The sequence below is a fragment of the Papio anubis genome, chromosome 16 (assembly GCF_008728515.1).
Source record: "Papio anubis isolate 15944 chromosome 16, Panubis1.0, whole genome shotgun sequence".
Classification (NCBI taxonomy): domain Eukaryota; kingdom Metazoa; phylum Chordata; class Mammalia; order Primates; family Cercopithecidae; genus Papio; species Papio anubis.
In genome coordinates, this window is record NC_044991.1 from 90,460,267 (window position 1) to 90,473,603 (window position 13,337).

At 53.6% G+C, this 13,337-nt stretch overlaps 1 protein-coding gene across 1 annotated transcript in view; it reads left to right on the forward strand.

Annotated features, from left to right (window-relative positions):
• The first annotated feature begins 3,232 nt into the window (after positions 1-3,232).
• Positions 3,233-13,337, forward strand: part of COL20A1 (collagen type XX alpha 1 chain) — a 36,013-nt gene continuing 25,908 nt past the window's right edge. Inside the window, 2 exon segments of the mRNA XM_031656034.1 lie at positions 3,233-4,037; positions 6,760-6,870. Of these exon segments, the coding sequence (XP_031511894.1) occupies positions 3,914-4,037; positions 6,760-6,870 (235 nt within the window). The 5' untranslated portion in view covers positions 3,233-3,913.

Below are 13,337 nucleotides of genomic sequence, written 5' to 3' on the forward strand. Positions count from 1 at the left end.
GGATGGGCTGTGCAAGAGGTGGCTATGGGCCGGGCGCAGCGGCTCACGCCTTTTATCCCAGCACTGTGGGAGGCCGAGGCGGGTGGATCACCTGAGGTCAGGAGTTCGAGACCAGCCTGGCCAACGTGGTGAAACCCCATCTCTACTAAAAACAAAAATTAGCTGGGTGTGGTGGTGGGTGTCTGTAATCTCAGCTGCTCGAGAGGCTGAGGCAGGGGAATTGCTGGAACCCGGGAGGCAGAGGTTGCAGTGGGCCGAGATTGCGGCATTGTACTCCAGCCCAGGCAACAACAGTGAGACTCCATCTCAAGGAAAAGGAGGTGCTCATGAAGAGGTGTATCCTGAATCCGAATCTGTGTGGCCGAGGGATCCAGGGAGATGCAGGAGAGGTCGGCCCTCTCCTCTGCAGCATCCAACCCAGGCCTTTCCCTCCAGCAGGTGTCGCCTCTTCCTCTGTGGCTGCTGTGCCAGCGCTGGCCTCCCACCCACCGCGCACCTCCAGCTCCTCTTGCCTCTGGAGGCTGAGCCCTGGCCAGGCCAAGCGGTTTCTCTTCAGCTACTAGAGCAGCAGGCCGGCCGGGAGAGGCAGGCTCATCCTCCCTCAGGCCTCAGGCAACGCAGGGTCGGGAGGCCTCGAGGGGACTGGCCCTCTCACACTCCTGAGTGCAGAGGAGGCATGGGCTTGGGGACTGGGCTCACAAGGCTGACAGCTGCCTCCAGTGGCCCTGAAGCACCCGTGCAACGCGTGGTATTAGGCTGGGGTCCTTAAAGGCAGAGGCGGGGACAGGCATTTTGGTGCACTAAGGGGTCTACTGGGGAGGCAGATGCCTGGGCCGGATCCACCTTGAGCTGTGGACAGAGTTTCTCACGAGGCTGTGCAGTGGGGCCAGGACGCCCACACTTGTGTCATCACCCAGTCATTGGGCAGGGGCCTCCGGGGTGCATCTGTAACCTCCCAGGCAGTCCTGGGGCAGGGACAGCCGTGAGTGGCTGGCAGTGATGCCCCAGCCCCAGGGAATGGGTACTGGGCTCAGAGAAGGGGACTCAGGGGCCCCAGCAGCAGCTCCAGGGAATGTTGACACACCCATGGCCCAGCAGAGCACGGGCTGCCCGCCGGCTGCTGTGGTGTGGTGCTGGGGAGGGAGGTCTGCAGCGGCCAGAGAGGACGGCCCTTTACAGCTGCAGGCGCTGCGGGACTCTGTGCTGCCTGGGTGGGGCCTGTGGTGGGCGGAGCTGCAGCAGGGATGGGGCAGGGGTGGGGCCAGGTCCCAGTTGGGAGCAGCCCGGGGTCCTGTGGGATCAGAGGCTTGTTTTCCAGGCCTGGGTACCTGCTGAAGCTCTGGTTACTGGCAGCAGTCTGCAAAGTGGGTTGGGTGGTGGGAGCCTTCAGGATGGGCTGGGAGGGCATACTGGGGGAGGGGAAGGGTTACCACATGGGTGGGGGGGTCCAGGTGCTGCCGCAGCCTGCTCCCCACAGTGGGTGGCCAGAGCCCCTAGTATCCAGCACCCACACGTGGTGGCCTTGGCATCTGAGTGGCTTTCCCTGTGAGCCCCTCCTTGCAGGATGGAGCCTCTGGGAGTGGGGAGTGAGGAGTAAAGGTGTTGGGCTGTGCAGCCCCTGCCTCCTCACTGGTGGGACCCTGCCCTGCTGTGCAGTGGGGTCCTTCATGCTGGGATCTCTGTGGTCCCCATTCTTGGAGAGATGCCCAGAGCAACAGACAGAAAGGGTGGAGGGCAAAGTGCGGGGAGGAGAGAGAGGCAGGCCGAGGGGTGGGTCGGGGGGTGGGCTGGGGCAGTGACTTCCATGGAGGAGAGGCCTTTCATAAGCTCCAGACTTCCTGTGGCCACAGCAGGACCAGAGTGGACCAGCGCACCCCAGGAGAGAGGACTGGGGTCCTGGGAGGAGGAGAAGGTGAGTGAGTTCCCTGTGGTCCTGAGGCTGGGTGGATAAGGGGCTACCAGGATTTCCACTCAGCCTGTGATCTGAGGATGACTTTGACTTTCAGAAAAGTCGAGATAGAGACCAAGTGCCCATGTGAGCCACAGGACCGGGGTGCCAGGCATGGGGTGTGGCCAGGAGGGGCTGGGGCGGTGGGAGCCTGGGGCTGCCTGAGCTCTCCCCAAGGGCTCCCTTCTGCGGGTCTCAGACAACATCAAGGGCCGTAGGGGAACAAGAAGAGTGGACGTCGAGCAGAGAGCGGCTTGTACTTCAGGCTGGACGCCTGTGGCCCTGGCAGGGGTCCCACTGAGTCAAGCCAGGTTTCTGGGGTGGGAGGGTCCAGGGACTGGGGAGCTCTTGGGCTGCCCACTGGTGCCTCTGTGATCAGATCAGGAGCCCAGCCCACAGGTGCCTCCTACACCAACGCCTGGGTCTTACCTGACTGCCCTTGGCTGGGGCGGGCAGCTTTCCCACCTAGTGAGGTCTTTCCCTTGCAGAGGGGCTAAAGTCCTGATTTAAGCCAGCAGCTTTCCTGCCGGGTGAGGCCTTTGCCTTGCAGAGAACCCGGGTCCCTGAGTGGGATACTGGGGGTCACACACACTAGGAGGGAGGTGGCTGTGCAGTGAGGGGGTGCCTGCTCGGCTGCAGGGAGTGGGAGGGCCTGGGTCACTCAGGACCCTGGAACCCTACTGTGTGGGAGGTTGGTGCTCCTAGACCCAGGGCCTTCACTCAAGTCATGCCCTCAGCTCGTGCCCTCAGCTCAGCACAGGGGGGTAAGGGGCCCGACCGGGAGTACTCTGCCTCCTAAAGGCCAGCACTGGTGCAGGTGAGGGGCTGGGAGTGACAGTCGAGGAAAGGCAGGAGTGCAGGGGAGAGGGAGAGATGGCGGGGGAGGCGGGAGTGCGGTGAGGAGGAGTGCCGAGAGGGGCCGAGGTGCGGGGAGGCAGGAAATCAAATTCCGGATTTCGAAATCAAAAACAAAAGTCAAAATCAGAAATCAAAAAAATCAAGCCTCGATCAAAGTCAAATCAAATCAGAATCAAAAAATCCTAGGGAAACAAGTCAAAGGAAAGAGAAGTCTAGAACGAAGAGTCCTAGAGGAAACAAGGGAAGTCTAGAAAGGGAAAGCAAGGAAGAGAGGAGTCAGAGGGCTCGAGGGGCACAAGAGGAAGTCTTGCAGAGGAGCAGGGGAGAAACGCAGAGGAACAGGAGTGCAGGTGCAGAGGGAGTGCAGAGGTCGGGTCAGGAAGGGCAGCAGACGGGTCCCTAGCCTCTGAAATTACCCCCTCAGCTGCTCCTCAGAGCACCCTAAATCCAACCTCCATTCCCAGCCCCTTTGAGCGGGCCCAGCCTGGTTTTCCCTGGTGCTCCTTGTAGCCCACTCAGCTCTCCAGTGGCCCTGGCTGCCTCCCTGTCTCGGCCTCAGAGCGGCTTGCCCATGGCACACACACCCTGCATCCCCGGCTGGCGTCCCCCAGACCCACCCGCTGCCCACTCCCGCTTGGGCAGCTGTCACTCTCCTCCACAGGTCTCTGATGACCCTTCCGCCTCCAGGGCCAGGCTGGGGCCACAGGGACTCCACTGTTCAACAATCAGACATTGCCTGGAAAGCTCGCGCATGGCCTCAGCCCTCCACAGCCCTGAGGAGCCCCAGGAGCAGGAGGCCCCGTGCCCGTCCCAGCCACCCCTGCACTGGGCTTGGGGACAACTAGGGGCTGGGGGTCCTCCTGTCAGAGCAGCCCCCAGTGGTGTAAATGCCAAGAGGAAGGAGGGAGTGGGAGGCAGACCCAGCTCCAGCCTTGGATCCTTGAGTTTCAGGCAGCTGGGAGGTATCCCCTAGACAGCAGGTTGAAGGCCTCTGGTCCCCACACGTGAGGAGTGGAGCCTGGTGTGGGGACAGCCTGCCTGGCCTTCGAGGATGTGGAGAAGCTCTGGTGTTGTGGTCAGGGAGGGGACAGACCCGGGGACGGCTGAATGGCATGGCCTCTTCCCCTCCACAGCCCGAGCACCATGACCTCCCGAGCCCCTGCACACCTCGGCCTCGGCCTCTGCCTCTGGCTGTGGCTGAGCACTACCCTGGGAAGAGAGCAAGGACAAGGTAAGGACACAGGCAGTGGACCCCTGCTTGCCCCCAGGCCACACCTGCCCCACCAGTGCCCACCAGGGCGGACGAGCCCTCCGCCCCTGCGCCCGGCCTTCCTTATAAGTTGAATGCCTGCTGAATTCCGAGCAGCTCCCACAACAAAGGGAAGAGGATGGGACGGACGGGAGGGAGCGTGTGCTCCCGCCAAACCCTCAGCCTCGCCTTGGGAACGCACCTGTGTGGTTTCGTTCTTTGTTACATCAATGCTTGGCGGAGAGTTACTCCACGAACACCTTTTGGAGCAGTCTCCAGGAAGCAGGAGGCTGGGGTGAAGATGGGGCCGCCTTCCCTCCTGCCTGCTTCCCACCGGCGCCTCCCACTGGTTTTTTGGGCACATAGCCCTCTGGCTTCTTCCAGTGAGGCACCCGCATTTCCACGGAGCACCACCTCCTCCGTGCACATCCCTGGGCGACTGCACCACAAGCACCACGTCCTCAGAAGGCCCCTCCAGTCTGGCTGCTGCCGGTTGGGGCGTTTGGGTAACGGAGGGCACCGCCCATGGCAGCAAAAGGAAATGTCAGAGGTGCTGTGGGCTCACCTGTCTGAGCAGCTTCTTCCTCCCGTTGAGAAATGTGGGTTTAGATTGATTCCAGGAAGGTGAATCTCTGTCTGTGGAGAAGGCTTTGGGCCTCGGCCACGCTATAAACTTGTTCCTGGGCTGGGCCAACGCGGCCCCTCCCGGCACCTGCAAGCTCCTGGGAGGTTTTGGGCTCCCACTGAGTGATGGTTTTATTCCGCTGGGGTGAAAAGCAGGAGGCGGCAGCTCCCCCTTCTAATGTGCATTTAAAGGACCACCACCAGGGCCTGACAGGCCGGGCGAGGGAGCCTCCACGGGTCGCTGCCGTTGCAGAGGGGCGGGTGAGATACGGGAGCCCAGGTCTAACATGCTTCCGGATTTCATGGCTTGTCTCGCGTGCTGAGGTGCCCAGTTTGCCCTGCACGCAGGCAGCAGGCTGTGGCATGAGCAGGTGCCTTGGTCCCCTCAGCTCAGGCAGGGTAACTCTGCCCTGAGGCCAGTGGAGGCCGAGATTTCAGTTTGAGAGAAGCTTCCACTATCAGTTTGAGACAAATCAGTAAGTGGTTCTACAGAAACAACTTGAGTTTAGGCAAATCTAGTTCTGTCTAGTTCAGGATTCAGCACGATGGGGCCGCCCCTCACAACAGCCTTTCAGAGACCATTGAGTCCCCGAGGACAGCCAGGTGGGCTGGGGGCACTGCGTCCAGCCCAGGACGGGTGGGAGCCCACACGCTGGGGCAGCCCTTCCCAGGATGGCCGCAGTGCGGCCACAGTCCAGGGAGGGGAGCGTGGTCCTGGTCCCATCAGCCGCTGTCTGCCCAGCACCCTGCTCAGGCCCCAACGGTACTGTCCCCCAGCAGGGAGCTGGGGAAGGGCTCCCTGACATTCTCAGGCAGAGTGGAGCAACAGAAGGCTCTTCACAAGCAGGGGCTGCAGGAGGGGCCCTGCTCACAGCTGGCCTTCAGAGCCCCCTTCTCATCCCCCACACATTCCTGCCTTTCAGCCCCATCCGGAGACCCGGCCCAGCTGCTGCCCGCTCTGAATGGGTCATTGTGTCTGCCCCAAGTGCCCCCCAGCCCCTGCCCTTCTCCCTGAGCCCCAGCTTTCCGGGGGGCAGCCCAAAGAAGCCCATCTCTGTCCCCATTTTCCAAAAATAGCTGCCCCTACTGCAGAGCCCCGGAAGCTTCCAGGGGCCCCAACCCTCTCCAGAGCTCCAGGAGGTTGGCCAGGCCCCTGCCGCCCCCTCCTCCTCTGAGATGGCCTGGCACCCATCCCCCACCGTGGGAGGCAGCCCTGTCTTGGGGGTGCGGACACACACACGTGCCAACGCGCACGCACTTCCAGTGTGGGATTCTGCACCCACACTCCCCACTGAGGGGGCACGTGCACCTGGCAGTGACCTTGGCAGCGAGGGGTCTGCAGCTTGCATGGTCACTTGTCCCGGGACCCAGCTCAGGGGACTCAGCTTAGGGGCCCCAGCCCAGGGACTCAGCCCAGAGGACCTAGCCCAGGGGACTCAGCTCAGGGGACTCAGCCTGGGACTCAGCCCAGGGGCCCCAGCCCAGGGGACTCAGCCCAGAGGACTCAGCTCAGGGGCCCCAGCCCAGGGGACTCAACCCAGGGGACTCACCTCAGGGGACTCAGGGGACTCAGTTCAGGAGTCCCAGTTCAGGGGTCCCAGCTCAGGGGTCCCAGCTCAGGGGACTCAGCCCAGGGGTTCCAGCTCAGGGGACTCAGCTCAGGGCCGTGGGCGTGTTGCCAGCTGCTGTGTTGGCTCCGGGCCTCCGGTCACCAGTGGGGCAGTTGCTGCCCTCCCAGACGTGGGCCTGAGCCTCTTCCTGGTAGGAGGAACCCCGGAGAGCCAGGCCGGGACCTCCCTGGTGGGACTGGACTCCCTCTCACCAAAGCTACCGGGGTGGCCCTGTCACTGCGGACCCCGGGGAGGGCCGGGTTCTCCTCAGTGCCCGGGCGAGGCCTCGTCTCCCCAAGTGGGGCTGAGTCCCACTCAGACACCCTGGATGGGCTGTGTCTCTTTGGGGTCCCCCGGGATAGGACTGTGTCCCTCCCAAACACTGAGGGCAGGATGCCTGTAACCCCCACAGCTGGTTAGGTGACTGGGGAGGCCGGGTCAGTCCTGACCACTATGTCCTGTTTCTGTAGCAAGTGGCCACCTGAGGCTGACTGTGCTGCCTGAGGACCGGCTGCAGATGAAGTGGAGAGAGTCGGAGGGGAGCGGCCTCGGCTACCTGGTGCAGGTGCAGCCCATGGCAGGTGAGGACCTGCACCCTCCCAGGCCCCCTTCCCCATTAGCACATGCTGAGGTCAGTCAGTGTGGCGGCCGCAGCCACCACTCAGGCCCACGGTGTCCCTCCCACCAGCCCCTTCGTGTGAGCAGCTTTCTGGCCTCAGTGTCTGCTGTCCCCACATTCCTTTCCAAGCCCTGTCGTGTACAACACAGAACAGGGAATGCGGCTCGTCTGTCCCTGGCACGCAGCCCCTGCAGAACGCATTCAGTACATACTTTTCATTTTTTTAATTTTTAATTTTAATTTTTAATTTTTTTAAAGACAGGGTTTTGCTCTGTTACCCAGACTGGAGCGCAGTGGTGCGATCACAGCTCCCTGGAGCCTCAATCTCCCGAGCTTCGATCCTCCCACCTCAGCCTCCCGAGCAGCTGGGAGTACAGATGCACACCGCCACTCCTGGCTGATTTTTGTATTTTTTGTAGAGAAGGGATTTCACCATGTTACCCAGGCTAGTCTTGAACTGGGCTCAGGTGATCTGCCTGCCTCAGCCTCCCACAGTGCTGGGATTACAGGCATGAACCACCACGCGCGGTCTGTATTTTTTAAATAAATGACTCCCTCCTCAGAATGAGTCTCAGCAACTCAGGGGCATTCAGAACAACCTGGATTCTGTACAGCGAACCCCAGAAGCACCTGCTCCCCACGTGTTAATCCTTGTTTACAGGAGCAGGGCCTTGAGGACACCTTTTCAGGGAACCCTGTTCCTAGAGCACGGAACAGCGCTAACCTGATGATGGGTGCTAATTTTAAAGCTTTTCAAAACTCAAGTGGAAAAGCACACAGGCGTAAATGCTAACTGTATGAGTCAGCACAGTGGGGTGGCCAACACAAACCCCTCCTGGGGTGAAAAAAGACCGTCCCGGGTGTCCTTCCCAACGTCCACCCTCCCCTGCTGCCCGGACGGCCGCCTCCGACAGCACAGACTAGTTTGCCTGTTTCAGAACATTCTCTAAGTGGAATCACACTGTGGTGACTCCCTCATGTCCGTGTCTTTGGTGGGCATTTTGTGAGGTTCACCCTGTGGTGTGTAACAGCCATCCGTTTTCTTTGCTGTATAGTATTCCCCTGTGTGGTTTGTTCTGCTGTTGATGGACGTGTGGCTTGTGTCCAGGTTGGCTGTTGTGTAGACGCCGTGTGAGGGATCGTGGTCCATGCGCATGTTGTTCTGGGTGTAAACCCAGGAGAGGAAGCACCACAGCGTGTGCATGTTTTCAGCGTCAGTAGAAAACGTTGAACTATTTTCCAAAGGGGTCGTGCCAGTGTATACTCCCATCAGCAGCGTATGATCGCTTCCGTTACATGACGCCCTTGGCAACCAATGCTTGGCAGCGTAGGACTTGAGCTACTCTGGTGGGTGGGCAGTGGTATCCTGTGTTTCTTTATTGAGCTGTAATTTACATGCAGAAATATTCACCCTTTTGAGAATAGCTCTGTGAGTTTTATTTATCACATGAATTCAATCCTGTAACCACTGTCACAATTGATGTAGAGAACAGTTCTCTTACCCCAAGGTCAGCCCTTAGCCCAGTACCCCATAACCACTGAGCTGTTTTCTGTCGTTCTGCCTTTTCCAGATAGATGTACCTTATCAGATTAAGTCCTGTTCTGTTCCTACTTAGGCTGAGTTTTTACCAAGAGAATGCATTATTTTTTCCAAATTCTTTCTTCAGTGAGGTGGTCATTTTCTCCTTTATTTGATTCATGTAGTAAATTACAGTGGTTGATTTTTTCAATATTAAACGTTATATATATATATATATCTCAAGAGACAGGGTCTCACTCTGTTCCCCAGGCTGGGTTGCACAGTGCAGTGGCACAGTCATAGCTCACTGCAACCTCCATCTCCTAGCCTCAAACCATCTTCTCACCTTGGTCTCCTAAAGTGCTGGGATTATAGGGGTGAGCCACTGTACCTGGCCTATCCCCTTTTATATATTATTAAGTCAATTTGCAAATATTTCATCTAAGATTTTTTTTTTTTTTCTGAGATGGAATCTCACTCTGTTGCCCAGGTTGGAGTGCAGTGGTATGATCTCAGCTCACTGCAAGCTCCGCCTCCCGGGTTCAAGCGATTCTCCTGTCTCAGCCTCCCAAGGGGCTGGGATTACAGGTGCCCACCACTACGCCCGGCTAATTTTTGTATTTTTAGTAGAGACGGGTTTCACCATGTTGGCCAGGCTGGTCTCGAACTCCTGACCTCGTGATCTGCCCACCTCGGCCTCCCAAAGTGCTGAGATTACAGGCGTGAGCCACTGCACCCAGCCCATCTAAGATTTTTATACTTATATTCATGAGGGAATATTGGCCAAAAACTACCCTTTCTTATAAAGTCCTTTTGGTATCAGCTTTATACCTCATAAGATGAGGTGGGGAAGGATTCCTCTTATTCAGTTTTCTGGAAGAGTTTGTGTAATGGTGGTATTTTTTTCCTTAAATGTTTACTAGAATTCGCTGGTGCTGACTTCTGGGCTTGTGTTGTGTGTGTGTGTATGTGAACATTTTACATAATTGATTCATTCTCCTCAATAGACAGGACTACTCAGATTTCCTAACTTTTTTGGTCAGTTTTGGTAAGTTAGTTTTTTAAATAGGAATTTGTATTTTATATAAATTTCCTGATTAATTGGCATAACATTTTTCTTTTTTTTTTTTTTTTTTTTGAGACAGAGTCTCGCGCTGTGTCACCCAGGCTGGAGTGCAGTGGCGCGATCTCGGCTCACTGCAAGCTCCGCCTCCCGGGTTCACGCCATTCTCCTGCCTCAGCCTCCGAGTAGCTGGGACTACAGGCGCCCGCCACCACGCCTGGCTAGTTTTTTTTTTGTATTTTTAGTAGAGACGGGGTTTCACCATGAATTGGCATAACATTTTTCATATTATCCCATAGATTCTGTAGTTATAGCACCCTTTTCATTTCTGTTATTGATTGAATCTTCTCTCTGCTTTCAAAAGGCAATCTAGAAGTTTATCTACTTTATTAGTCTTTTAATAAAACACATTTTGTCTTGGTTGGTCTGTCGTTGATTTCGTTTGTTTTTTATTTTATTTGTTTCTATTTCTTTTACTCTCTTTGTGTTTACTTTTCTGTTCAAACTTAAGATGGATGCTTAAATTCATTGATTTTCTGCCCTTCTTTTATAAGATATGAAGTTAAAACTATTGAATTTTCTTCTAAGTATTAGCTATAGCTGCATTTTGATATGTAGAATTTTCATTGTCATTGAGGTAAAAATATCTAATTTTTGTCATGATATTTTTATTTGACCCATAGGCTACTTAGAAGTGTGTTTCTTAGTTTTAAAACAAGGGGGGATTTTCTTACTTTTTGTTTTGGATTTCTTCCTTAATTGCATTGTTGCCAGACATGTACAATATGCTTTCAGTCATTTGGAAAGTACCTTGCTGGCCGGGCGCGGTGGCTCATGTGTATAATCCCAGCTCTTTGGGAGGCCAAGGTCGGCAGATCACTTAATGACAGGAGTTTGAGACCAGCCTGGCCAACATGGCAAAACCCCGTCTCTACTTAGCTGGGTGTGGTGGCACACACCTTTCATCCCAGCTGCTTAGAAGACTGAGGAAGGACAATCGCTTGAACCCGGGAGGTGGAGGTTGCAGTGAGCCAAGATGGTGCCACTGCACTCCAGTCTGGGCGACAGAGTGAGACTCCGTCTAAAAAAAAAAAAAAAAAAAAAACCTCGCTTTATGGTCCCGCATATGATCCATTTTGGTCAGTGTTCCATGTGACTTTGAAAATATATGTCCCATCCTGGCTAACACAGTGAAACCCCGTCTCTACTAAAAATACAAAAACTTAGCCAGGCGAGGTGACAGGCGCCTGTAGTCCCAGCTACTCGGGAGGCTGAGGCAGGAGAATGGCGTGAACCCGGGAGGCGGAGCTTGCAGTGAGCTGAGATCCGGCCACTGCACTCCAGCCTGGGTGACAGAGCGAGACTCCGTCTCAAAAAAAAAAAAAAAAAAGAAAATATATGCAATTTGCAGTTGTTGGGTAGAGTTTTCTAATGTTCCAGTTAAGTTATTTACCTTATTTTTCAGATTTTTTATATAGTTACTATGTTTGGGGTCTACTTATCCTGCTACTGAAAAAAGTATTTCAAATCTGCATTGTGATTGTAGATACATCTTTCTTGTGGTTGTCTTACTGTTCTTTGCTTTGTGCATGAGGCTCGGTTATTGGGTGCATACAAACTTAGAATGATTGTATCTTCCTGGTAGGTTGACCCTTTTTCATTTTGAAGTGCTCTTCATTATCTCTCTAGTGCTGTTTTGTTTTCCTTGTATCTTACTTGTTGTGATGGTCCTATTGCTTCACCAGGTAGTGTTTGCATTAAATCTCTTTTCTCCTTCTCTTACTGTTAACTGTTCTCCAGCCTTTCATTTTAGATGTGTCTTCTAAGCAGCATATAATTGGGTATGGTTTTCATCCAGTGTGACAGTCTTTGTCTTTTTATTGAAAGATTTTTTCCATTTATATTTAATGAAATTAATGATCTGTTTGAGTTTATATCTATAGTCTTCCCTTTTTATTATACTTGTTATAAATTTTTATTCTCTGCTTTCTTGTCTTTGTTTGAACTGATTTTTTAATGGAAAAATTTAAACACATGCAAAAGAAGAGACCATAGTATAATGAAGCCTCATGTTTTCATGATGTAGCTTTCAGCAATTACCAGTGTGTGGCCAATATTGTTTTATGTCCCTCTCCTCAACCCCCCTCTACATTCTATATTATGTTAAAGCAAATCTCAGACATCATATAATCCTGTCTATAAATATTTCAGTATGTTTCTCTAAAAGAAAAGACTCAAACATAACCCCAATACCATGAACAGCTCCCAAATTTAAAATGTTTCGGTACTATCATTGAATATTTAGTTGTGTTGAGTTTTCTAACTTGATGCATGTCATTTATTTATTTATTTATTTATTTATTTATTGAGATGGAGTCTCGCTCTGTCACCCAGGCTGGAGTGCAGTGGCATGATCTTGGCTCACTGCAGCCTCCTGCTTCCAGGTTCAAGCGATTCTCCTGCCTCAGCCTCCCAAGTAGTTGGGATTACAGGCTCATGACACCATGCCCAGCTAATTTTTGTATTTTTAGTAGAGACAGAGTTTATCCATGTTGGCCAAGCTGGTCTCGAACTCCTGACCTCAGGTGATCCACCCGCCTCGGCCTCCCAAAGTGCTGGGATTCCAGGCGTGAGCCACCACGCCTGGCCTTGACACGTGTCTTTTACAATTGATTTGTCTGAAATGGGATGTGAACAGAGTCTGCACAATATGTTTAGTTCCTGTGTCTTAAGCAATTTTTAATCTAAAACAGTTTTCTCCTCTCCGTTTTCCTTGACATTTATTTGTAAAAGAAGAAACAAGATTGTTCTGTCGAACTTCCCACTTTCTTCTCTTGCCAGTGGCATCTTTGGGGAGCCATTTAGCTCGCTCCTTCCTCTCTCCACCCTGTCTCCACAGACTGGCAGTTAGATCCTGGAAGTTTGGTAGAGGCAAGTTTGATTGTGTTTGTTAAGAATTCTTTATCAGTGGTGCCGTGTAATTCCTACGTCACCACAGCTGGCAGTACATAATGTCTGGTGTGTCTTGTGAAGTTAAGATTGTTCAGTAGGTATGGGGTGATTCTTCCCTGATACCATCAACTTGGTGATTCTATGTTTGTTTACCCTTCAAGTAACCACGCTAGTGACCACAGCATGCAGTCTTGATTTATCAGCATATGATATACATGATGGTTGTCTCGGCTGTCCCCAGGCAATGCTAGGACCTTAGAACATCACAATAACATTTATCCCGTTTTCAAGCACCTTATTTATCGATTTTTGAGATGGGGTCTCACTATACTGCCCAGGCTGGATTCAAACTCCTGGGCTCAAGTGATCCTCCCACCTCAGCCTCCCAAGTAGATGGGATTATGGGCATGCCCCACTTTTAAAATTCTATATTTATATTAAATGACATAAAACTTTTTCATGGTTGTCATTGCTTGTTAATCACATGTTTGTGCAGGAAGCTTGGGAATATGACAGACCTGGTCTGCTATGCCACTTCTCCTGTGGAGTAACTGTGTGATTGATCCTTTGTGCCTCAGTTTTCCTATCTATAAGATGGGTGTAATGGGGCTGTGAAGATTATGAGGCTTGATACCTGTGAAATGCTTAGGATACTGCCAGGCACACAGTGAAAACTCAGTAACAATTAGCTATTGATGGTAATGACAACACCCCTGCCTCCTATTTGCTCAGCCGAGAGCAGAGGGTCCTCCCTGGCTGGTCACTCCCTGGCGCAGCGCTGGGTAGGGCTGTGGGGAGCTGCTCACTGTGCAGGGAGGATGGTGTCAATTTTCTTTCCAGGTGTGCAGGTGCAGGCTCCTCCTTCCTCCTCTCCCCCAGGTGTGCAGGTGCGGGT